The 25918-nt window shown below is 51.0% G+C and overlaps 1 protein-coding gene across 1 annotated transcript in view; it reads right to left on the bottom strand.

Moving 5' to 3' along the window:
* Nucleotides 1-400: 400 nt before the first annotated feature.
* The window catches only part of LOC130043367 (zinc finger protein 112-like), a 32019-nt gene continuing 6501 nt past the window's right edge, over nucleotides 401-25918 (bottom strand). Inside the window, exons 5-10 of the mRNA XM_056135623.1 lie at nucleotides 21822-24289; nucleotides 13023-13070; nucleotides 9791-9917; nucleotides 8920-8991; nucleotides 2810-2947; nucleotides 401-2593 (exon numbers count right to left, since the gene is read on the bottom strand). Coding sequence (XP_055991598.1) covers nucleotides 1164-2593; nucleotides 2810-2947; nucleotides 8920-8991; nucleotides 9791-9917; nucleotides 13023-13070; nucleotides 21822-24289 — 4283 coding nt within the window. The 3' untranslated portion in view covers nucleotides 401-1163. The remainder of the gene's footprint in view (nucleotides 2594-2809; nucleotides 2948-8919; nucleotides 8992-9790; nucleotides 9918-13022; nucleotides 13071-21821; nucleotides 24290-25918) is intronic.

Genomic DNA, 25918 nt, shown 5'->3' with positions numbered 1-25918 from the left:
TAACAGTAAACCCCTACTGCAATGAACTTAGGTTCAGCTCTTATAATCATAGAAATGGCAGTTTTATTGTCAAGGAACAAAAAACTGACTTCTTGGTCTGTAAAATACAAAGGCGATACTTTCACGCGGTACATAGTGCCACGCCACTGTGGATGTGCAGGGGCCAGTCCCGTGGGTAGAAATGGGGAAAAACAGTGGCAGCGTGGAACTCCCCAGCTCTGATTCCCATTTCCTGGAGTGAATATTAAGGCTACTTGCAGGACTCCTCTGAGTGTCAGTCATTTTGGATGGAGGGGTCCTGGGAGGGCTGTCGTAACCCCTTTCAGTGTGAGACCCCACCCCACCCCACACCCCTCGGGTACCGGTCTGAGGCACGCATGGCTCTACATGGTAGATACGTGGTATGCGGCTTCACGGTACAGGCGATGTCAAGTACGTGGGGCTCATTTTAGTCCACATTCTGCCCATGGCTGTCCCTGCCACAGCCTCTCCTAGGTACAGGCCAAGGAGCTTCTGTGCGTACCTGTTGTGTTACCACGGGAGAACGCAAAACATTTGGAATTCTGTTATGACACAGACCACACATCTCTAGAACAGATGAGAGAAAAACCTGTGAAATCCATGCTTGTGATGATTCACAGAACAGCCTTTGGGGGTGGGTGGGCCACCCAAGTCATGCTCAGGGGGCCCCACCAGGCAGTACTCAGCTGGGGCTGTGTGTCCATGTTGGGGGTCTGTGGACCCCCATGGTGCTGGCAACCTTCAGAGCTACATCCGGTGATGCTCTGATGGCTGAGTAGTGCTGGGGATCACATCTGGATCAGACTCATGTGCCCTGGCCCTGGTACTATCTCCCAAACAGCATTTTTTAAGTTTTGGGGTCACACGTGGTGATGTGTAGGGGTTACTCCTGGCTCTGCATTCAGGAATCACTCCTGGTAGTGCTCGCAGGGACCCTATGGGATGCTGGGGATTGAACCCAATTGGCTGCATGCAAGGCAAGCACCCTGCAATCGCTCCAGCCCCCCAAGTAGCACCTTTTAAATGCACCTCCTTTCCCGTGATGCTTCCTTGAAGTCTGTGTATTCTGAAGGAGCTCTGGCCCACCACCAGCACCCAGAGGAGAGAGAGGGAGCCATCCCTGCAGGCCCTGCGAAGCTGCCCTACAGATTCCCTCCAGCGTGGACCCTCTGGTGGTAGACGAGGTGTGACCTCTGGCTGAAGCCCTTGCAGCACACACCGCAGACGTACGGCCGCTCCCCAGTGTGCACTCGCTGGTGCGTGTGGAAGTGGGAAGCCTGGCTGAAGCCCTTGCCACACTGCTGGCATATGTAGGGCTTCTCGCCTGTGTGCACCCGCTGGTGGGCGCTGAGCCCGGCGCTCCAGCTGAACTCCTTACCACACTCCTCACACCGGAAGGGCTTCTCCCCGGTGTGCACTATCTGGTGCACCTGGAGGTTGGAGCGCTGGCTGAAGGCCTTCCCGCACGTCTCGCACTTAAACGGTTTCTCGCCCGTGTGCACCCGCTGGTGGGCCTGCAGGTGGGAGGCCTGGCTGAACCGCTTCTGGCACGCCTGGCACTTGAAGGGCTTCTCGCCGGTGTGGACGCTCTGGTGGGCCTGCAGGTTTGAGGCCTGGCTGAAGCCCTTGCCGCACTCATCACACTTGTAGGGCTTCTCGCCTGTGTGCACACGCTGGTGGTTGTGCAGGTTCAGGCTCCAGTTGAAGCGCTTGCCACATACCTCACACTTGTAGGGCTTCTCACCCGTGTGCACGCGCTGGTGTGCCTGGAAGTAGGAGCTCTGACTGAAGCCCTTCCCGCACACACCGCAGTGGAAGGGCCTCTCCCCGGTGTGCACGCGCTGGTGGCTCTGGAAGCTGGAGGCCGAGCTGAAGCCCTTGCCGCACTCGCTGCAGTGGTAGGGCTTCTCGCCCGTGTGCACGCGCTGGTGGCTCTGCAGGTTGAAGCTCAGGCTGAAGCGCTTGCCGCACTCACCGCAGCAGTAGGGCTTTTCCTCCGTGTGCACGCGCTGGTGCGTGTGCAGGTTCGAGCTGCAGCTGAAGCGCTTCCCGCAGGCTCCGCACGTGTAGGGCTTCTCGCCCGTGTGGATGCGCTCGTGCGCCTGCAGGTGCGAGCGCTGCGTGAAGCCCTTTCCGCACGCCCCGCACTTGTAGGGCTTCTCGCCCGTGTGGACCCGGCAGTGGATGTTGAGGTCTGTGCTCCGGCTGAAGCCCTTACCGCAGGCCCCGCACGTGTAGGGCTTCTCGCCTGTGTGGATGGGCAGGTGTGCATAGAGGTGTGAGGTCTGGTTAAAGCTCTTGCCGCATTCCAGGCACGAGTAGGGCTTCTCGCCGGTGTGGACGCGCTGGTGGGTCTGCAGGTTTGAGCTCTGGCTGAAGCCCTTCCCGCATTCTTGGCACCAGTAGCGTTTCTTGCTGCCGCGGGCACTCAGGGGCCCAGGCACAGCTGGGCTGTCGCTGTGGGCCTCTTTCTGGGGTGGTTGGGATGCAGAAGACCCCTTTTCCCCTGCGTGTCCCTGCTGCCATGCTCCCCGGCTGCGGATATCCCTGGGGGCTGTCTTGCGTGCTGCATCTGGGCAGGCGTCTGGCATACAGTCATCACGGGGGACTCTGTCTTGCCGGGGTCGCGGGATGCAGGCAAACATGTGGGAAGCACAGTGGGGCTGCACACACCGGGGGCTACTTGCCACATCAGCCTGGTGCCAGAAGGCCTGTGCCAGGCCAGTGAACGTGTGGCAGCTCCTGCCCCCACAGGGTGAACCTGGTGGCTCTGGGCACTGAGAGCCACCTGGATGGGTCAGTGCCAAGGCGCAAGTCCTGGCCAGTTTGTTGACAATGTGTCTCTGGATCTGCCAGCACGAGAGCTCCCGCAGTGAAGGGCACCACATCGCAGGATCCGGCCCCGGCTTGATCCCAGGTGGACCTCCTGGAAGGGGAGAGTGGGAGAGAGTGAGTGCAGGGAACACGACAGCGGTATGGATGGGGAGGATAGAGTGGGGCTGGGGACAGCAGTGGGGGTGGGTGAGGGCTCCCCCAGGGAACATGTAGAAACTAGAGAAGGGGTGACAGGACACACTGAGCCTCCAGGTCCCCATTTCTAGGCTGCCGATCCCCCAGCAAATGCTTTATTGCTTGGGGCTTTGCAGTTTCATCTCCTGGGCATGAGTCCTGCTGAGCTTCCAGGAGACTGACCAGGGCTGGCCTGGGGCACAGCATGGACTGATCCCAGCTGCACTGGGGTGGTACCTGGAGCACAGCAGCAGATTTGGCCAAGCCTAACAGAATACGGCCTGCAGGTAAACCCTGACCCGTAGTCTTGTCTGTTTGCCAACAGATGAAGCTACCACCCACAGATCTCACAAGGGTTGAGGATGAGACCCTTCCCTTATGGGGTCCTGTGTCTGCATGGGGGGCATGGCTGAAAGCAGCCTGGCTTGGAGGAAAATGGGTCTGAGAGCCGTGTTCCCCATGAGACTTAAGAGCAGTTTTCTAAAGCATTTCTTAGAATGGCCATTGTGGGGAGCACCAGGCAGGTGGGTGGCGACAAAGGACGAACTGTGCTCTCCATCCCCATTTCCCCCTTCCGCCATCTGAGTCTCACTGTCCTCTGCAAATTCTAATGGCCTGTTCATTGCAAGGAGCCCCCTCAGGTCTGCCTGGAACACTTGGGAGGGTCCCAGGGGGTGCTCAGATTCCACATTTTTCCCTTCCCAGCCCAGAGGCCTCTAAATAAGGCACAATCAATCCGGGTGCAGTGAGGGGGTGGGGGGCTTTCTGCACATCTGTTCCTGCCTCATGGACTGACCAGGGCTGGGCTGGGGAACAGCGTGGACTGATCACAGCTGCGCTGGGGTGGAGTGTGATCCGCCACCCCAACTACCCCAGTGGGAAAACTGGGAGAATGGATTTCAAATAAGTTTCCCCCTACATACTTGGGCATTGAGAAAGATCTGCTCCCCCAACTGGGACCAAGGCTGGGAATCAGGTGTTTCAGATCTGTTCCCCTGAACTCCAGTGTCCAGGCAGAGGGACAGATGGACAGAAACCTTTCCCACTTAGTGTTTCCCAGTATGGGCTGGGGGCAGGGCAGTAATAATGTTGTTTTTGAACCACACTGGCAGTGCTCAGGGCGTAAGCCTGGTGGGACCACAAGGGGTGCCAGGAACTCAGGTCAGCCGTGTGCTAGGCAAGTTTCCTCTCCACTGTGCTGTCCCAGATGGTTAAGTCTCACTTCATAACGGCCCCCCAAACCCTCTCTGGGCACGTAAAATCTAGCTCTCTTCAACAAACTTTCCAAAAATGAAGTTCTTCATCCCTTAGCAAAGAGTCATTCTCACTCTACAAAGCTGCCTAAAGTACAGGGCAGTGGGGAATAGCAATGAAGGCACCACATCTGGTCCCCCAAGCACCGCTGGGTGTGTCCCAAGAATGGAAGGAAAGGTAGTTTCAACCCTAGGCTGGGGAAGTAGCGTAAAGGCTGGAGCATGTGCCTGGCAGCCACATCCTCCCCAACCAGCTGCATGACGATGGGTCTCTCAGAGCTTTAGCAATGGCCAGTTCTCAGCAGTAATTCGGACCTCAGCTTCTCAAACCAGCATCTCTCGGCTGGGGGTCTCAGTGGGCAATGGCTGAGGAACAGGCTAAACTCGGTGGGAACATCTGTGCAGCGCCGAGTTGACTGAGTGGGCTGATGTGCCATGACCCACTACAAGGCATTCATGGGAAGGGAAACCGTGAAGATGGGTCATGGGGGCTCTCTTACTACCTATGAGCCACTTCTAGAGATTTATTTCAAAATCCTAAGCTTGTGCTTTTGGCCGTGCTCAAGAATCCATTAGGTGGTGCCTGGGTTCCTTCACACCAGCTTCACAACTGGGGAAGGAAGAACCTCACCCCTCAGACTCGTTGTTTTGTTTTTCTGACCATGCCCAGCAGCACATGAGGAACCATCTGGGGATTAAACCCAATTGGCCATGTGCAAGGCAAGTGCTTGTCCCTTTATTATTTCTCCAGTCCCACCAGCCCGTTTTTTTTTCTTTTTGGGTCACACCCGGTGATGCACAGGGGTTACTCCTGGCTCTGCACTCAGGAGTTACTCCTGGCAGTGCTCAGAGGACCATATGAGATGCTGGGAATTGAACCCGGGTTGGACGCGTGCAAGGCAAATGCCTTATCTGCTGTGCTCTCTCTCCAGCCCCGTTTCTATTTTTTAAAGAGGTGAGCTTTAGGGGCTGGGAGATAGTATATCAGTTAGGACACTTGCTCAGCATGTACCCAACCTGGGATGCATCCCAAGCACCACTAGGTGTGGTCCCCATGTCCCCCCCACCAATAACAAGTACTACTGGGGCTTACAAATATCGTCCCATTAAATCACTGCTACCATCACATAAGTTCCTCAGTTTGGTCGTTATTTTATGATGACCTTAGTGGAGAATACAAATAATTTTAGAATTTTTTGGTTTATAGATATTGAGAACTCACCCACTTCTGTCGATGGCCTGAGCATCCAAAAAAGTCTCTGTCATTATTGTTCTAAGGATACACTTGGAATCTGGGGGGCAGAGCTTGCCCCTCCAAACCTCTACAGGCTTCAGTCTGCTGCATCGGATAGGTTTAAATCCCGACCCCCACTTTAAGGCGATACCTAGGGCACTCCCAGTGACCCTTAGCCACTGGTCTGAAGGTTCAATTCTTGGGTCCAGTGATGCCGCTGGGGATCAACCTTGGGGCCCAAACCTTTCACTCTCTTTCCCGCCTCATGGAACTATTTCATTTCTTAAATAGGATTAGGGGTCAGGGAGATGGCCCAAAGGGTTCGTTTCTAAGCAGGAGTCCAAGGTTTGATTCCTCAAGCACATCTGGCTGTGCCCACACCCAGAAAACAAATAAAGACACATAGAATTATGTCATCTAGGTGGTCAGAACTATTGCAAGGATTAAAGGCACTTAAAGTACTTCTTATCACACATGATTGGTTAAAGAGCGGGAGCACAGCAGGCTGGAGCTTAGACACTGAATGCAAAAGGCTCAACATTCATTCTCTCTCCTGCATAGAATTCCTCTGCTCTATCCCCTGCATCAGAGACTTCTCTAAAGCACACAGTAGCTGCATTTCTAAGTATATGAGTAGAGTCAGAGAAAATGAGAAAGACAGTTTGACTTAGGAGGTAAGAGGCAATGGACAGGAGCCCCTTGCCCTCTTACCCAGGGGCTCCCTTCCCCACGGCCCATTCCTTAGACAGCATTTATCAGGCAGACCCCAACCCACCGAACATTTTTTTTTCTTTTGGGTCACACCCGGTAATACACAGGGGTTACTCCTGGCTCTGCACTCAGGAATTATTCCTGGCGGTGCTCGGAGTATGGAATGCTGGGAATCAAACCTAGGTCGGCCACATGCCAGGAAAAACGCCCTACCTGCTGTGCTATCACTCCAGCCCCCCCACCCCCGGACTGAACTTTTCTGAAGGCAGATGGTTAGAACTGTTTTATTATTTGCCACTGTTACTGTGCCTAATGTTTTAAAATTCGCCACGGGGATGGGAATAGAACAAGATGGCCAAAGAGGGAGCACTCGTGTTCCCCTCTTCGGTGCTGGCAGCTAAGCCACATTCAGCCAGGATGAGGGGCCAGAGAGAGAAGCCCTGCAGCGCTCTGCTTTCAGTGGCAAAAAGTGCTTAGAGTCAGCACACCCAGCACCATCTGACCAAAAGTCAGTGAGCCGCACCCCTATATATAGTACCCCAAGGTTCTCCCAGGGGCAGATGCTGCTCCTGCCAGCACGCTGTCTCCGACTTGGTCCCTTAGGAATAGCCATTGTGGACCCCAAACTCCCCATGGTGCTGAGGCTGAAATCTAGGCCCCTGGCTGACAGAAAGAGCAGATTCATATAAGCAAATTAATAGCCACAAGCTGAGGGAGGGAGGGGAATCTCGGGGAGAGAAGGGTGTGGTATGATGGGAACAAGGTGCCCAAGGTGCCAAGCTAGAACACTGGGTTCTAGCTCAGATGGGAAGGAATGGAGAGGTTTCCAGACGCCTCAAGCACTGTGTCACCGCTAAACTGGACTGCCAAGATTTATGTCAAGGACAAACCATCCCCCATGGAAATAGTGAAATTTTTTGGGGGGGGGGGTCACACCTGGCAATGCTCAGTGGTTACTCCTGGCTCTGCACTCAGGAAATACTTCTGGCGGTGCTTGGGGGACCATATGGGATGTTGGGGATTGAACCTGGGTCAGCCTTGTGCAAGGTAAACACCCTACCCACTGTGCTATCACTTTAGTCCTATAGCAAAGTACTTTTAAAGACATAAAATGTGAGAGGAGAGTACTGGGAATCTGTTTTCAAGTTTCTTTGTTGTTTGTTCTGTTGCATCTCAGGAACTTTAAAATGTAGACACAGTTCAATTTTAAAATTTGCATGTGGTTCTATCCAAATAGATTCTCTGCCAAGATTTCTTATGTAGTCACTTAGCATAGTTGACATCCCGTCAGTAAATGTCGCTCTTGCAGGTGTTTCACTTTCTTCTGCTCATTTCAGCATTTGGCACAAATTAGGCTTCTATTCTGGTTTTTCTCTTTTGTCATGGAGTCCCAGTTCTTCATTTGTCGAATAATGTTGGATTATAGCCCAGAGAACTAACATAAGTCTCTTCTCAGTCTCTAGATTCTATCTTGCTCCTCTGAAAAATGTCCCTTTTCTTTTTAGGTTTTTAACTCAGTTGGGCTCACACAGAGACAGTCGGGGTGGCGCCTGGATTTCTGCCCAATCTGACTCCCTCTTGGGCCACTCTGCAGGTGCACCTGAATTCAGGGGTTGGTTCTTTGTAACCTTAAATTTTGAATTGATCTCAAACTCTTCTAATTTTCAAGGGCCAGGAAGATATCATGATTTCTCCTGGACTTTTAGCCATTTCCCATGACCTGCTTCCAGGCGAGACCCTGTAGCCCAGAGCCCCACTGTACCCCTCTTCCCCTTCCCCACCTCCTGCTCACTGTCAAAACCAGTGTTATAATTCTCACTTTGTACAGTTTATAATTGTCCTTCAAAAGTCCCAATCAGGGGCGCTGAGGTAATGGTGGAGGGCAAGCACGAAACCCTGTCCTGACCAGTATGTAAATCCCGGTGCCTCAAATAAAATTTTTAAAGTGCTGATGCATAATTCATAATAGATGGAGCAGTTTCATGAGGATACAGATTTTACACTAATGCCCAGGACTGCCAGGCTGACCCCTCCCACGTCCCACTTGCTCCCAACCAACCACAATGCATTTCACTAAACATTCCCAGCTAGCTTACTTTGCCCCAGGATATTTCCAGTATTTTGTGGTGGTGCTGGGACTGCAACAAGGGCCTCACACATACAAGGCATGTGCTCGACCACTGAGCCAGACCCTCAGCCCCGCCGTATTTGCTTTTTTCCTGGCTATTTGGGTCACTCCTGGTGGTGCTCAGGGGACCCTGCAGTGCCAGGAATCAAACTGGGGTCAGTTGACACGCTCACTGACCCTAATTTCCCATTTACATTATTCATTTTATATGTAAAAAACAAAGTAAAGTAAAATTAAAATTAATATGTTGAAAAACTGGCTGGAGCACAGGCTTTGCATGCAGTAGGCCTGGGTTCAATAGCTGGTATTACATAGTCCCCTGAACACCACAAATGAGTTTAAAAAAAAAAAGCAGAAATATTTGTAAATTATATATCTGTTAGGCAATTAATAGCATATACAGACAAAGAGTAAAACTCAAGAACAGAGAGAGTGGAAGGGATCCTGTTCCAGGAGCCCAAGTGACAGTCTGAGGAATAAGAGGTTGGTGAGTCGGCAAACGGCCCTCTGGGATGTGCAGTGACGCTGCTGTGGCCGAGCCCCTGAGGCCCTGGAATACCTACCTCTCTCAGTGGCCCACAGCCTCTCCTCGCTCTCCAGGTGGGAGATCAGGTCTGGCTTGGAGGGCAGGGGGCCTGTGGGGAGATGAGATTCACGTGAAAATGTCAAAAAGTGTTGATCCCCCAGTCCAGTGATGGCTTTGCCCTCCTATAACACAGTGCTCAGGAGTCATTCCTGGGGGAGGTGGGAAACCCTGTGGGATGCTGGAGATGGAACCTGGATCGGCTGCATGCAAGGCTTAAACCTGCCCTGGGTCCTATTAAATCACATCAGGAATATGTTGTGCCCACGTGGCAGTTACTGTGACAAGAAAGGACCCACCTCCCCCACATGCATGCTTGCCTCGGCCTTCCCATAGCCTCCTGCCTTCTACTGCAGGCTTACAACACCCAGACTTTACTCAGGCATTAGAAAGGCCGACAGGAGGTGAGGTGGGGGGTGGGTGGGGGGTGCAGACAGTATAATGGGCAGGGTATTTGCCCTGCATGCATCTAACCTGGATATAATCCCAATAATCCCATATGGTCCCTGGACTGCGGTCAGAAGTCAGTCCTGAGCACTGCAAGATGTGGCTCCAAGACCATCACGTATGTAGGAGGGGCTTGGCTGAAGCAGGCAGTATTCAGGGGCTGCTCCTGGCTGCACCCGAGATCTCACCAGAGGTTGCAGGATGCAAGGCAAGGGCCTGAACCCCTCTCCCAGCCCTCACCTTAATGCTATGCTCCAAAACACCCCAGAAGGCTCTGGTCTCTGCAGAATCCCTAGCTCCTGGGCAGAGTCCAGGGACGCTACCAGCACCCCAAAGTGCAGTATCCAGGCCCCTCAATGTGGCCCAGAGCAGGAGGAGGGTTCCAGGCGTCCATCCTGGCTTACCTAGGGACAGCAGGTTCCGGAAGTTCTCCAGCATCACGTCCCGGTACAGTTCCCGCTGGGCAGGCTCCAGCAGTCCTAGCTCCTCCTCCGAGAAGATCACGGCCACGTCCTGGAATGTCACTGCTGCCTGCAACCCCCAAACACAGGGCATCCCAAGCTCACTGCCACAGCCTCTGTGCCACCTCCCCATCCACTGGTACAACAATGGGTGGGGGTCGGGGGGAGGAATCAAAGGAAAAATAAAGCCCCTTGCGTCCTTAAAATGAGGCCCCCTTCTCACACTGCTGTCTTTAACCTACCCTTAAATCACTGCCTGGGGGGGTCTGACAATATGCCCAGCAGGGGAGACCTGTCAGAAAAGTGACCCAGTACCCCATATGCGGGTTCACTCCTCAGCACCCTATATGCTCCATTGAGCCCCGCAGGGAGTGATCTGTGAGCAGAGCCAAGAAGCAGCCCTGGTCTTGGGGCCACAGGTGGGTGTGACCCAAAACACAAAACAAAACCCTCCCCAAAGCCTCTTTATGTTGCTAGAACAGTGATTTTCTTATAGGCTGTCAGAAGCATCTCTGATTCTCCATACTTGGCAGTTATCCCTTTTTTTCGGAGGTGCAGCTCAGGGACCACTCCTGGCAGTGCCTGACTCAGATACTGGCCCAGCCGTGTGGTGTTTCCAGGCCTGGCAGAGCTGGGGTGCCAGACTCCACTCAGAGGATCAACTAGGGTGGATCAGACTCAGGGCCGGGGATAGAATGCGGGTCGGTTACATGCAAGGCAAACACCCTCACCGCTATACTACTGCTCTGGCACCAAGACCTTGATCCTTATGCTGAGACCCGAGGCCCCCGATCCCTCCCACAGCACCTTCTGGTCGGTGTTCCACTCACCCCGAGTGCCCCCGCTGCACTGACCTTCCACACAGTCCAAACTGGGGCTCTTTAGGATATTTCTGACTTGCTCTGTGCACCCAAGCCCCTGCTATTTCTGATCCCAACTCTTCACTTACATGATTGTTCATTTTCATTAAATTATCATCTTAGATGCAAAAAACCCAAACAAAACAAAAATCAACAAAAGGGGTCGCTCATCTGCAATTGTTTGTTCATTGCAGCACTCTTTACAACAGCCAGAATCTGGAAAAAACCTGAGTGCCCGAGAATAGATGACTGGTTAAAGAAACTTTGGTACATTTACACAATGGAGTACTATGTAGCTGTTAGAAAAGATGAAGTTATGAAATTTACATACAAGTGGTACTACATGGAAAGTATCATGTTAAGCGAAATGAGTCAGAAAGAGCGGCATAGACACAGAAGATTGCATTCATCTGGGGAACATAAAGCAACAAAACGGGAGACTAACACCCAGGAATGGCTGAGATTAGTACCAGGAATTTTGCTCCATGACTTCAAGGCCAGCCACATGTGCTAGGTGAAAAGGAAGCTGAGATAGAGAAGAGAGCACCAAATAAAGGGTGTTGTGAAGACCCTCCCAGGGTGGGAGAGACATGCTAAAAGTAGTCTATAGACCAAACATGATTGCTACTCAATGCCTCTCTTGCAAAACACAGTACTCAAAAGAAGAGAGAGAGAACAAGGAGGAATGCCCTGCCACAGCGGTAGGGTGGGACAGGGGGGATGGGGGTTGGGAGGGATGCTAGGACACATGGTGGGGGAGGATGGGCACTGGTGGAGGGATGGGTACTTGATCATTGTATAACTGAAAACCAAGCACAAAAATTTATAAGTCTATAACTGTACCTCATGGTGTTTCACTAATAAAAAAAAGATAAAAAAAAAAAAGGGGTTGCTGAGGTCCCTGTGCTTGGGTCGTGTTGCCTCACTCACGTGCCCCATGCTGCTGGACGCACTCCATGTGGTCACTCAAAAAAAGGGGCCAAAGCCATAGCACAGAGGGTAGGGGACAAAAGTGTTTGCCTTGCAGGAGGCGAATCTTGTTTTGATCTCAGGCACCCCATATAATCCCCCGAACCCTGCCGGGTGTGATTCATGAGCACAGAGCTTCAAGTAAGCCTAGATCACTGCCACGTGTGGTCCAAAACAGAAAAAAAAAAGTGGGAAAGCAGAAAATTGCTACTCTGAAACCATTTATAATGTGGGCACTTTTTACAAACATTAACTCTTACAAATAAATCAACAAAAAAGGAAGAGACTGGTAAGTCGCAATCCCTTGAGTGCCTCTAAGAACTTCTAGCCAAGCTTTTTTTTGCAACTTTGCCCCAGATCATTGCTCCCCCACACCAAGGTTTAGAAGGACCCCTATGGGGTTCTGAAAAGCCTCAAAGCAGACTGGAGGTTTGAGGCCTGGAGGTGGGGGGCGGGATGGTAACGCCTGGGAGGAGTCACCCCTCAGACATGCTCTTGGCTCTGATTAGACTAAAGCGGGCCTTCAGCTCACCTCTGCACTGATGGGCCCCAGAACTGCCCAGGGGACTTTTCCTTGCCCACTAGTTGCCTATCACACACCTGCCATAACGTTTCTCTGCCATGTTCGATAAGCATGATGATTACTGCATGTTCCTCAATCGTGTGCCACCCCCAGCTCATGAATAGGGTGTTTCCTGAAAAGACTAGAATATGTATCAGCTATGGGGCTGGAGCAATAGCACAGCAGGTAGGGCGTTTGCCTTGCACGCGGCCGACCTGGGTTCGATTTCCAGCATCCCATATGGTCCCTGAGCACCGCCAGGGGTAATTTCTGAGTGCAGAGCCAGGAGTAACCTCTGTGCATCGCCAGGTGTGACCCAAAAAGAAAAAAAAATATGTATCAGCTGTGATGTCACCCCATCTCCACTGGGCAGACTCAGACCACAGTTAGGGAGCTAAAGTGCTTTGCCTTGTGATAGTGTGACCTTGGTTTCCCTGGCACTCTATGGGTCCCCTGTGCCCACCAGGAGTGATCCCTGAGCACAGGATCAGGAGTAAGCCATGATGTGGACCCCAAATAAAACCAAACCCCCACCCCAAATGAAAACCAGCTCTCTGCCTCTCTCTCTTTGCAGCTGTTTTCCAGCCCGTTGCTGAGGGCATAATTTCCGATGGAAGTAGTTTTCATGGCAATTTTCCCACTCAGCTGTTCCTGCGATTTCCCTGATGACACCTTTTGCCCTGAGTAGGAGAAAAGCTCATCCACATTTCGGGATCCGAGATGCCATTTCATGAAGTACAGCTTTACAGAACAGAGGATGTAAAACCCATTTTATGAAACATACCTGGAACTTGGTCATTTTTCTCCTCTTCCTCCTGGGGAAGGCGTAGAACTGGGGGAAAGAAGGCATCATCAGGGAGAGAATGGGGGTACGGCTCGTCCACCTGGGGGTGAGGCCTCAGTCCCATGAGCTGCAGCCAGGCTAAGGGGCTTAGTCGGACACAGGCAACGGAGTCCCCAAGAATCCCGGGCTCCCCAGCTGCCTCTGTGCAGGCGCGACCCCATGACAGTCCTAACGTGCCTCTCATTGCCTCTGAGTGCCCCGTACCAGGGGTCGAAGTGGAGCAGTTCAACATTCAAAACGCCCACATTCAAATCCTGGTGATCTGATCCAACCCTGCAAGACAACTTCCCCCCAAGCAGCTCTGGAGGCTCCAGTGGTGAAAATGAATGAAGGCAGATGAGCAGAGGAAAATCAATTTCTGTTTGCTGGGTTGTTTGGGGCTCACCCAGCGATACTCAGAGCTGGCTTTACGCTCAGGGATCACTCCTAGTGGGGCTCGGGGGACCATATGGGATGTGGGGGATCAAAACCCTAGTTGGCTGTGTGCAAGGCAAGCGCCTCACCACCTATAAACTATTGCTCAAGTCCTGGGGGCGTAATTTAAAATTGATTAATTTTAAATCAATCACCTCTAGGAGCCCCCTAAAATAAGGGGGCTCAAGAGGCAGCCAGGACACAGGCTCTCCCCAACAGCCAGAGCTGGGGAAAGGAGATGGTGCCTGTGGATACAAGGAAGCAAAGGCGGCTGAGTGGCGCGGAGCTCCTTAGGGAAGGTCTGTCAGGTAACAGCCTCTTCCAAAAATAGGGCCTTTTTCCGAAGTGGAAGTGTGGAGTTGAGGAGAGGTGACATTTGAAGGGGAGGCGAAGGAGAGACTTCGGACGTGGAGCATTTTGGATAAAAGATTCGATTTTTCTGGCTGCTTCTTCCAGGTACACAGAGAAAAATTCTCCCAAGGGCGAATTTCCTCTAGGTTGTGAACTTCCTTTCCGTTTTTTAGAGCCTTTTCTGCATTCACTGTTTTGTCAAGCCTCAAGCAAGTCCTTAACCTCACTGGACCTCTCTCCATTTGCCTGTAAGCAGTTACAGAGAGCGTGGGTCCCCCCCCCCCATAATTCGCAGTTTCCAGTTCTTAGTAAGTGGGTGCTCCCCAGAAAATGAAAAATCAGGAATCCGGAGGGGGCTGTGCTGTCCCGAGTCACCTGCAGCCTCAGAAATCTAATTCTCGGGGGACGTGCAGGAACTTTAATTGGTAATGCCTGTCCCTCTGTCGGCTCCCAGCAAGTGCTCGAAGTTAGGCCCACAGTCTCTCTCTCTCCCGTGTGACGGCAAACAGGGACAAGGAAACCCGGGGACAGAGCAGCGGGGCTGCATGACATCTGCACCGCGGGGCCTCCCGCACTAGTGGTCACTTGGGAGGCAGTTCTGTGGGCAGGGCGCTCCGGCGCCTCCGCGGCTTCTGCCTGGCACCCGCCTCCGGTCGCCGGTCCCCCCTAATTCAGGGCGGCGAGCAGGCGTGCGGGACGGGGTGCTCGCGGGCGTGCGGGGCCGGGGAGGGGGACTCAAGGTGGGGGGCGGGGGTTTCGCGGGAGTGCGGAGCCGGGGGGGTTGGCGGGCAACGGGGACGGGGCGGAGGCTCGCAGGCATGAGGGACTCGAGGTGTCTTAGGCGTCCGGGTGCAGGGCGTGGGGGATCGCAGGCAACGGGGCCGGGGGTCTCCCGGGCGTGCGGGGCCGGGGTGGGGGTCTCTTAGGCGTGTGGGGCGGGGCGGGTGCGGCCCGGGCTCGCGGGCGCTTCCCTACGGGAATCCGGGGGACACGCAGTCGGTCCGGGTCTGGCCGGCCGTCAGGTAGCGGAGGGCGGGGAAGGCAAGTGACCGCACTGTTCACCGCAAGGCGACGCGGGGCGTGCGGGCAGGTCCGGGGCAGCGCGAGCCCCGCCAACTCCGAGTACGACGCGGGAAGCTCCGCCGAGCGGATGCAAAGCGCCGGGCGCCTCCAGGTCTCCCTCGCCGGGGGAAGCAGCGCCGGGGTTTGCGCTGGCTCCACGCCCAACACGGCATGGCTGAGGAGCCCGAGGGCGCGCGTACAACTCACCTCCCGGCGCGATACCTCGGCGCCGACCTCGTCTTCCCGCGGCGGAAGTGACTTTGAGCACAGTCCGGCTCCGGACTACAACTCCCGACATGCCCGAGCGGAAAGGCCTGCAACTCCACGCGACTTCCGGACTACATTTCCCAGCAGGGAGCGCGCGGACAGGGCGCATCACGGACCGTGGTTTTGACAGCTCTGGGTTTGGTTAATCTGGAGTTCTTGGGTTATTCATGTTTTTTTTTTTTTTAAACCTTTCTTTTTCTTTTGTCATTTTATTTTTTAGAAAGTTGTTCATGCTGATTTGTTACAGGCATTCAATATTCCAATACTAATCCCACCACCATTGCATCTTCCCACATTATTTCCAATTTTCTCAACCGCCCAAGCCTGGAAAAATAACTGACACATTTTAAAGAACGTGGCCGTATCGAAGTGGAAAGCGAAGTTTGCTCTATGACCAGAGTCAAAAAATCAAACCAAACCAAACCAACAAAAAAACCCCACAAGTTTTATGGGAAGCAGAAAGGAAATATAGGAACTGTGAAAGTGTCGTGGGCACTGCTAACACTGAAGGAGTGGTGGATGTCAAAGTGAATGTGGGCTCTCCAAATATTACCAAGAGGTACCATGATCACTTGATTTCCTGTTAATCATCGATTTGCTCGAGCGGGCACCAGTAACGTCTCCATTTGTCCCTGTCACGTGCTAGTGTAGCCCAATGGCATCTCTTCGCTCTAGGAACATGAAGAGCCGATCACTCATGACCTTGATGAAGAAGTCTGACCATCTGGTAGGTGGGTGGCCACGCCATCTTTTGACATCCCATGGAATCCAGTCGGTAACAGCTCTAGTCAAGTGGTCATCTCTAAATCTCATTATGTGATCAGCCTGATTTTTGACACCTTGGCAAACGAGACAGCGTCCCTGATTCTTGATTGTGGACGGAGGTCGAAACTTCGGATTCTTTTTCTCATTTGAGTGAAACGTGATACTCCAAGCATAGCTCTTTTAATTCCTCTTTGGGAGACCCGAATAGCATTCTCATCCTGTTTGCGTAGGGCCCAGGTCTCTGAGGCATATGTTAATGCAGGAAGAACAGTGGAATCAAAGAGATGTGCCTGGAGCCGGAGGTTCTTCGTCCTCTTAGCTATTTCTTCAATGCTCTTGAAGGCGTTCCAAGCCGCTCTCTTCCTCCTGTGCAGCTTGGGTGCCAGGTCATTTGTCATGTTGACTTTTCGACCTAGGTACACATAACCGTTGCATTCGGAGATGGTCGTACCATTGAGAGCGAATGGAGCGTCAGGAACGAGACTGTTTTTCATAAACATTGTCTTCGTAAGATTCAGCTGTAGTCTGACCTTTCCACACTCACGGTTGAAGTCCGCCAGCATTTGTGCCGCTTGGCTGATGTTTGGTGTTATTAAAACAATGTCATCAGCAAAGCGGAGGTGGTGTAGTTGCCGACCATCTATCTTCACTCCCATTCCTTCCCATTCCAGTTGTCACATGATGTTCTCGAGTGTGGCACTGAAGAGTTTTGGTGAAATGGTATCACCCTGCCGAACCCCTCTCTTGACATCAATGATTACTTCTTTATAGAATGGTGAGGTCCTGGTAGTGAATCCGTAATACAGCTCACTGAGGATCCTGATATATTGAGTTTGAACGCCCTGATTGGCTAGGGCTTCTATAACCGCTTCCGTCTCAAAAAAATCAAAGGCCTTCTTTAAATCAATGAACGTTAAACAGAGCGGCATCTTGAACTCCCGAGAAACCTCAATGAGCTTGGTTATCATGTGGATATGGTCGATGGTGCTGAATCCTTTGCAGAACCCGGCTAGCTCACATGGTTGTCCTTCATCTAGTGTTCTGCCAATTCTATTCAGGATGACTTGAGTGAACAACTTGTTAATAGATGACAGACAATAGGCAGATCGGGCAATAGTTGCCAATGTCATGGATGTCTCCCTTCTTGTACAGTAGTACAGTCCTGCTGGTTTTCCATTGGGACGGAACCTTGCATTCAGACAGGTAGCGTGTGAAGAGCCGAGCCAGGTATTGATGAGTATTGACGGCAGGTTCTTCAGGTGTTCGGGTCTGACCTTGTCTGAGCCGGGTGCTGTTCGTTTCTTTACTGACGAAATGGCGTGTCAGATTTCGGAAGGGAGAACATTGGGAACGACATATCCATCCTGTGGAATTTGGTATGTTGGCAGGTGGACATGGCTATCGAAGAGATCTGAGTAGAAGTCATGGATAATCTTCTCCATGACCTTTCTGGAAGATTTGATAGATCCATCAGGACATCGGAGGGCAGTCATGTTGGTCTTGTAGTTGGCGAAGGACAGGTGGGTGTTACGAATACTTTTCCCGGCTTCTGCCGCATCTACCAGCACTTCTGCTCTTCTCTCTTTGAGGTCTTCCTTGATCACATCTCTGCACTGCTTTGCGAGCTCGAACGTTCGCTTGCAGTTGTCTGAGGTATGCGCCAAACCACGTTGATGAATAAGCTCAAGAGTTTTCGAAGACAGACTTTTTTTTTTTTGTGGCTATCTCTCTCTTGGCGTTCCTCGCACATTCATGGAGGTGTTGAACCAGTTGATTGTATTCCTCATCAATGTTGTCAACAATGGCATCTTCCCATGTTGCAGTAATAGTGCCAAAGAGCTCCCAGTTGGTGGTCGTTCTGGGAGTTCTCTTCTTAAACTTTGCAGCCCTTTCTCCCCGCTCTGTGAAGTAGAATTTTGCATGAAGGAGATGGTGGTCCGATTCCTTTTGGAATTTTGGGACAACAGCCACATCGGTCAGGCAAAACTGTCGATTGAATATGATGTGGTCTATTTCATTGTGGAATCGTCCACCGGAGACTCCCATGTCCAACGTTTAGATTCGGCCTTCTGGAATCTTGAGTTACCATGGATGGTCTTGGTCAACATGATGAACTCAGACAGTCTCTCACCCTGTTCGTTCCATTCTAGGCCATGGGTCCCGATGTGAAATTCTTCGGCTGATCTTCTCGGTCCTATCTTGGCATTAAAATCACCCACAATGATCTTGTAGAAGGCGTGTTCTTCTTTACAGAACTTCTCCAGCTCCATGTAGAACTTCTCAACTTCTCCTTCATCATAATTGGATGTTGGTGCGTAGACAACGAAGATAGAAACTGCCGGCAGTGAGCCACATCTATTCAAATGTAAACATCCAATTCGGGTTGTTAGGCATTCAAATGAATCAATGCTCATGGCCAAGTTCGTGTTGAGAAGGACACCGATGCCTACAACACCTCTTTTATTGCATGTTCCGAGGAATAATTCTTCTCCAGTGTCGAAAATGGCATGATGAGATTGGTGTCTTCTTGTCTCGGTCAGACAAATGATGTCGTACTTGATCTTTCGCGCTTGTACCATCAGGTCCTCGATGGATACATCTGATGCTAGTGTATGTGCATTGAAAGTACAGATGATCATTTTTGTCTTCCTTTATTGTGGCAGCCTAGTTCAGCCTTGAGATTTTATCGGCCTCTCCTTTCTCATCCTCAATGCTGCCATATTGGTGATGCCTTCAGGGTCAGGGGAATGAGACCCGTTGTAATTAATGTTTTTGGCATATCGAATACACAACGGATAGCTTGCAAGGCCCTGCCGTGTGCGTGGAATACTCTCGGTATCTTGCCAGGCTTTCTGAGAGGGATAGAGGCTTTTGGGGAGGCCTCTAATCGCCCTTGTAGGTGTAACCATATTTGAACCCCATCAAATATGGTACGGCAGTTCTGGGAGATGGGAATTTAGTGTCTTATAATGTGGGTTCAAATATGGTTTGAACCATGGTAACACCTACAAGGGCGATTAGAGGCCACCCTAAAAGCCTCTATCCCTCTTGGAAAGCCTGGCAAGCTACGGAGAGTATTCCGCCCGCAAGGCAGAGCCTCGTAAGCTATCCATTGTGTATTCAATATGCCAAAACCAGTAATTACAATGGGTCTTATTCCCCTAACCCTGAAGATGTCACCAATATGGCAGCATTGAGAAGGAGGAACCATGGATAAGACAAAAATTACGTTTTGCTCATGGTGCTAAGGGAGGATATTATCTGAACAGAATGGGGTGACTTTGATTGGACAATGGTTTTCATTTGAGGAGCTGATAATGTTCTAGAATTGAGGACAGAGTTGATGCACAACTCACTAACCATATTAGCATCCAGTGAATTATAGTTTGGGAAGGGGATGTCCAGGCGATACTGAGTTATTCAGAGGTTACTCCTGGAAGTCCTGGGGACAAGATATGGTGTGTGTATGTGTGTGTGTGTGGGGTGAAACCTGTGTGTTCAGCAAGCCCTTGAATTCCCAGTGCTATTTTTCCAGTTTCAGGGCTGACAGATCCAGAAACCTGAATGTGTACTTTCAATGTGCAGCTCTGGGAAATCTAGCATCTACCCCTCCAGAAATCAAGATGTGGAATTCTTCCCTCACTCAAAACAGTATCTTATCACTCCCATGTCCTCTTTCCAGGGAAACACTGATTTGTGCCCTGTCCTTGTATTCTTACCTGTTCCAGAATGTCATAGAAATGGAATCACAGAGGTTGCCTTGTGAGTCTGGCTTCTCTCCTTTCACCGAGTGCATCTGGGATGCCGCTACTTTGTAGTTTCTTCTTTGGCTGAGCAACATTCCAGGTGTGGAGAGAAGAGTTTGTTTCCCATTCCCCAGCTGAAGGACATGTGGGTGGGCCTGAGATTTTTCAGTCATAATAATGTCATGAAAAACTCTCACCTTTGCCTGAGCCTCTTTCCATGGGGTGCTGTACTGTATGCTGTGTAACCACTTTGTAATCACTACACAGTGTTTCAAAGTGCTCTGCATTGCTATAGCAGTGCCTAAGAACTTGAGTGGCTGTGTGACCTTTCTAGATTTGGTATTGTCCAGTTTTTCTCTCCTTCTTTGGTTTTGGGGCCACACCCTGCAGTGCTTGGGAATTACTCCTGGCTCTGTGCTCAGGGATTGCTCTTAATCCTGTGTTTAGGAGACTATGAGGTGTTAGACATTGAACCTAGCCTCCAGCAAGCAAAACCTGCATCTAGCCCACCGAGTTCTCCGTCCCATTATCCAGTTTTTTATTTGAGGCCTTTCCATAGGTGTATGGTTCCGGGGCCATCAGACAGTGCTTGCAGGGAAGGAAATAAAGAAACACATTCAAATCCTAGGATTTCTGGGGCCAGAGAGATAGTTCAGCGGGGCACCCTGAAGTCTGCTGGGAAGAAAGGATTAAACAAGGTTGAATGGGAAGAAAACAGGAAGCAGATGTCAGGAAAGCACTGAGGCAGGTTCCTGTGACACTCTTTTCTGCTCTTTCCCCCAGAAGAAACAATCACCTGATATAAGGCCACAACAAAGATGTTTGTCCTGATAGAACCAGGAACTTGGATTTGTAAAAATTTTGCCCAGACAGAAGAGTTAGACAATTAATCAAGGAATGTTGTTCTCCTTCTTCTAATGATCCTGGTTCCAAGCAATAAATATTGAACTGGAAGGACAGTTGGGCTCTTAGTCCACAAAGCTGCTAACTCCCTGGCCCTGCACTGTTTCTCTTATTTCTGTCTTTTTCTTAATTCTCCTTGATGCCTCTGCTGTGGTTCTATTCACTGAGACCAGTTCCTGGTTTGATCCCCGTCATACCATATAGTCCTCTGAGCACTGCCAGGAGTGATCCCTGAGAACAGAGTCAGGACTAACTCCTGAGCATTGCTGGGTGTGACCCAAAAAGCCAAAAAAAAAAAAAAATAGAAGCAGCAACAGAAATAGTCAGATCCAAAGGACTGTGATGGAAACACAGAGACCAAAAATGCAAGTATTGTATTTTGGACATTTATTTAAGAAAGAATTTCATTAGTTACCACTTCTGACACTTCCCAATTATTCAAAAACTCTACCGTAGCACATAAGTGGCAGTGAAAACTCAATGAATTGAAATGCAGTGTCCCAGTTTTGAAAAGACCACTGCAAACACTGATCAGCTAGTACTGTCAGTAAAAGAAGTATGGGAACTTAAGCACACGTGTACACACACACACACACACACACAGCCTGAACAGTGAGAAATACAGCACCTCCCTGCTTAGGATGGAACGAAGGATGGGTACCAGTTCCCCCAAAAAGATGATAGCCAAACTTAAGTCAGTTCAGATCACAATACTGCTTGACGGTTGATGTTTCAAAATAATACTTATTCACTTCAAGTGCTTCTATGAAGGTCACACGCAACATCCCTTTTCCAAATCCATTCTTGAAAGGCTTTCTGGAATAGACTTAAAACTTTCAAAAATGGTCTTGGCACATGGCCCATTAGCCAAAGTTCTGAGCCCCTGAGCCCCTACACTTAGCGGTACAGCATCTTGGTTTTGTCAATTTAGCAATGAAGGAAGTCCCTAGTTCTAATGGACACTGCGGGGCGAGGACACCACTGCAGTTTTGTTAAGTCCCTGGCCATACTCTTATCTTGTATGAGCCCCAGTGCAATGAGTAAAGGGAAGTTACATTCTGACAAAATCCATTCTGGAATCCCCCTCAAGAACCTGATGATCAGAGAAGTTCCAGTCACGCAGGAAAACATGCCGCTTCCTATTGTAAAATGATTTTCTAGCAGGGCAATGCTGGTGAAGGAACGCTTCCAGCTCCTCCTCGTGGACACAAGCATGCCATTCTCACGGAACCCTGTTTCTGTACGGGTCCTTGGATGATGGGTCGTCTGCGCTGTACCTTTCGTTTTGATAGAATTTCTCTCCGCTGTGGACCCGCTGATGAATGAGGAGGCCCGAGCTCCAGCGGAAGCCCTTCCCACAGGCATCACATTTATATGGTTTCTCTCCCGTGTGCACCCTCTGGTGGGCCTGAAGGTTGGACCGCTGACTGAAGCCCTTCCCACACACCTCGCATTTGTATGGTCTCTCACCCGTGTGGACCCTGTGGTGGGCCTGCAGGCTCGAGAACCCACTGAAGCCTTTGCCACACTGTTGGCACTTGTAGGGCCTCCCTTCGGCATGGACCCGCTGGTGGGCCTGGAGGCGGGAGCTCTCGCTGAAGCCCTTCGGGCACACCTGGCACTTGTAGGGCTTCCCTCCTGTGTGCACCCGCCGGTGGGCTTCCAGGCGCGAGCCCTGACTAAAACCCTTCCCGCACGCCTCACACTTGTAGGGCTTCATGCGCGTGTGGACCCTCTGGTGGCCTTGCAGGTAGGCCCGCTGGCTGAAGCCCTTGCCGCACACCTCACAGATGTGAGGCCGCTCCCCGGTGTGCACGCTCTGGTGACTCTGCAGGTAGGCTCGTTGGCTGAAGCTCTTGCCACACTCACTGCAGTGGTACGGCTTCTCTCCCGTGTGAACTCTCTGGTGGGCCAGGAGCGTTGAGGCCTTGCTGAAGCCCTTCTCGCACTGCCCACACTTGTAGGGTTTCTCTCCAGTGTGGACCCTCTGGTGGATCTGAAGGTTAAAGCTCCAGCTGAAGCCCTTGCCACATGCCTGGCACTTGAACGGCTTTTCGCCAGTGTGGACGCGCTGGTGGCCCTGGAGGTGGGAACTCCGGCTGAAGCCCTTGCCGCATGCCTGGCACTTGTAGGGTTTCTCACCCGTGTGCACACGCTGGTGGCCCTGGAGGTAGGCATGGCGGCTGAAGCCCTTCCCACACTCCTCACACTTGAAGGGTTTTTCGCCGGTGTGAATCCTCTGATGCGCCTGGAGGTATGAGCTCCGGCTGAACTCCTTGTCGCATGCCTGACATTTGTAAGGTTTTTCGCCCGTGTGGACCCGCTGGTGCACGTTCAAAACGGACCTGTGACTGAAGCCTTTCCCACACAGTCTGCATGCGTGGGGCTTCTCCCCACCTGGGACTCTCTTGTGATCCTTCGGCTTTGAACCCCAACTGAGGCCATTCCCACACTCCTTGTACAGCTTCTCTGCGGAGCACATTTTAGGATGGCCTGGGAGGTGGGAATCCTGGCTGGCACTGTTCGGATATGCGTGGTGTCTACATGGCTGTTCCCTACTGTGGACACGGTGAAGGTCCGGTAAGGGCGGAGGGAGACAGAAGCCACGGATGCCCTCCTCAGAGTCACGGGGAATCTGTTCCATCTCAACTCTCTGCTGTGGGCTGAGATGCAAGCCACGGATAGGACCCTTTCCACATCCTGCCTCCGTGGGGCGTTTCTCTTCTGAGAGTGTCTTCTGATGGGCAAGAGAACGTGAACTCTGACTAAAGACATTCCCAGTCTCTGTGAACTCGTGGGGCTCCTCCCTAGGGTGGACCCTCCACAGACTGCTGTGGTCTAAGCCGCGACTGAGGGCTTTCTCATACATGCTGCATCCGTGGGCCGTTTCTCCTGTGTGAATAAGTCCGTACATCTGCTGACAGGGGCACTGTCTGAAGTTGTGGCTGGAGATACCTTTGCAGGGCTTCTCCTCTGTCAGCGCCCACCGATGGAACTGCTGGCACGAGCGCGCAAGACCACAATCCTCGTTTCTAAGAATATGGAAACATGAAGTGTGACTACAGGCCCCTCCACAGAGGCCAGACAGATGGGGCTTCCCTTCAACATATGACTGCCGGTGGTGAGTGGCAGAGCTGGCTTTGTCACAGAGGGACCTTCTGTCCTCATTACCTGGAGTGGCCTTCTGGGCTGTGCAAACTGAGTCTTGAGGAAGCATAGACCCCCTCTTGGTGTCTTCCCCATGGTCATGGCAGCTGCAGTTTTTTTCTGTTCCCTGTATCTCTGGGTTGTGATGATGAGGTGACATAGAACTGATGCTGTGTAAGTTATTTTTCATGGTGCTGTGCTGACACTGACTGTTATGCAGCTTGGTCAAATACATTTTCTTCCAGAGCTGCTGGCCTGTCCTGGGTGGAGATTCCTGATCTTTAATGTGACTGGCATCCTTCTCTCTCTGGCTCGGCTCATAGTTCCCACCTTTGGAACTTGGGTTGGGTTTTTCTGTCCAATCCTGGCAGGAGGCATCACCTTGTTTTTGCAGCTGAGAAATAATCCCTTGAAACTTTTTCAGGGATGCCAGACATCGGGGAAACCTCACTGCACCATGTGGGCAGGTATGCCGGGAGGAAAGTTCCTTGTGGGGAAAGCAGCTCAATTCCACTTTTTGAATGTTCAGCTTATTATGTTGGTTCTTGGTATCTACGGAATAAAGAGAATTTAGATAGATGTATACATGCATGCTTTTGTTCAGCTATTATAAAATTTCTGCACTGAGATGACTATATGAAATCCCAATGAGACAGGAAGTTTAACTTTAATACTGAATAAATGGCTCTTGAAGCAGACAGATGGCTGAAAGCACCGAGCGTGTGCTTTGTATGCACAAGGTGCAAATTCAACTCCTGGTACCACATTGCCCTCTGAGCACTGCTGGTAATGACACCCAAGCACAAAGTCAGGGGCAGCCCCTGAGCACTGCAGGTGTGACCCAAACCCCCTACTCTCTCCAGTCGCCCTCTCTCAAAAAAAATTTTTTTTAACAAAAGGCTTCTTTTGGCTATACCTGGAATGTAAGTGAAATCTACTTAGTTTTGGCTACTGATATTCTTCAAAGTCGTGGTTTTCAACAGTCTGGACATGGCTGTCCTATTTAATCAAACTATCCATATGATAGCACTGGTTTACCATGGGCTTTTGTTTTCTTCCAAGAAGAAAACAAAAAGGAAGGGGCCACAGTGATAGTACAGGAATCAGGAATGATTCCTGAGTGCAGAGCCAGGGATAACCCCTGAGCATTGCCAGGTGTGGATCTCCTCAAAAAAAAAATACAGAAAGGAATAGACTCAGATTGGAAATAATACCGTTTAAAGGGGACGGATATTTGTTGTCCTGATAATTTCTTTATTCGTACTCTGGTTGTGGCATGGTAGTGTTTGTTTCTTTATAAGATTCTGTGTTAAACCCTGTGACGGAAAGTAGAAAATGATCTGTATGTTTACTTTATGCTGAAGGCATCCTATGATGCTTCGCTAATGAGCTGATTATCTTCATGTCCAGACTTTCCCAAAGTGGGCATCAACACCCCAGGGGGGGGGGGGGGTTGAGTGCTAAAATGACACAGGAACAGGAGTGGGAGGAGCGCTGAGTATAATATCTCAATTTTAATTCTATTTTACTACAAATAGTAGTACACTGATGAGAACAGTGTCAAACCCAATATACAAACGAACCTAATTTCCAGAAGAAACGATGTACTGCAAGAGTTCCATCATCTTTTTTTTTTCTTTTTGGGTCACACCTGGTATTGCACAGGGGTTACTCCTGGATCATGCACTCAGAAATTACTCCTGGTGGTGCTTGGAGGACCATAGGGGATGCTGGGAATTGAACCTGGGTTGGCCGCGTGCAAAGCAAACACCCTACCTGCTGTGTTATCGCTCCAGCCTCTAAACTCATCTTTTGATGAGAGTTGGGTGAGAACTGATTACATCTTCTTAGTAATCCTGCTTCAGAGTTTAAGAAAATGAATCAGTCCAGCCTCCTAGAGCAACCAACTCAGTATCGATGATGCTACTGTTGTTGTAAATACTAAATTATTTCCTTTTAAATTCTAGTTAAGAGGCTGGAGTGATAGCACAGCGGGTAGGGCATTTGCCTTGCATGCAGCCGACCTGGGTTCGATTCCCAGTATCCCATATGGTCCCCTGAGCACCGCTAGGAGTAATTCCTGAGTGAAGAGCCAGGAGTAACCCCTGAGCATCGCTGGTTATGACCCAAAAAGCAAAAAAAAAAAGAAAGCTCAAATGTCTAGTTAGCCCTATGAATTGA

Source organism: Sorex fumeus, unplaced genomic scaffold (assembly GCF_029834395.1).
Source record: "Sorex fumeus unplaced genomic scaffold, SorFum_2.1 ptg000122l, whole genome shotgun sequence".
In the NCBI taxonomy this organism is placed as follows: domain Eukaryota; kingdom Metazoa; phylum Chordata; class Mammalia; order Eulipotyphla; family Soricidae; genus Sorex; species Sorex fumeus.
This window is presented reverse-complemented; position numbering and strand designations above follow the sequence as displayed.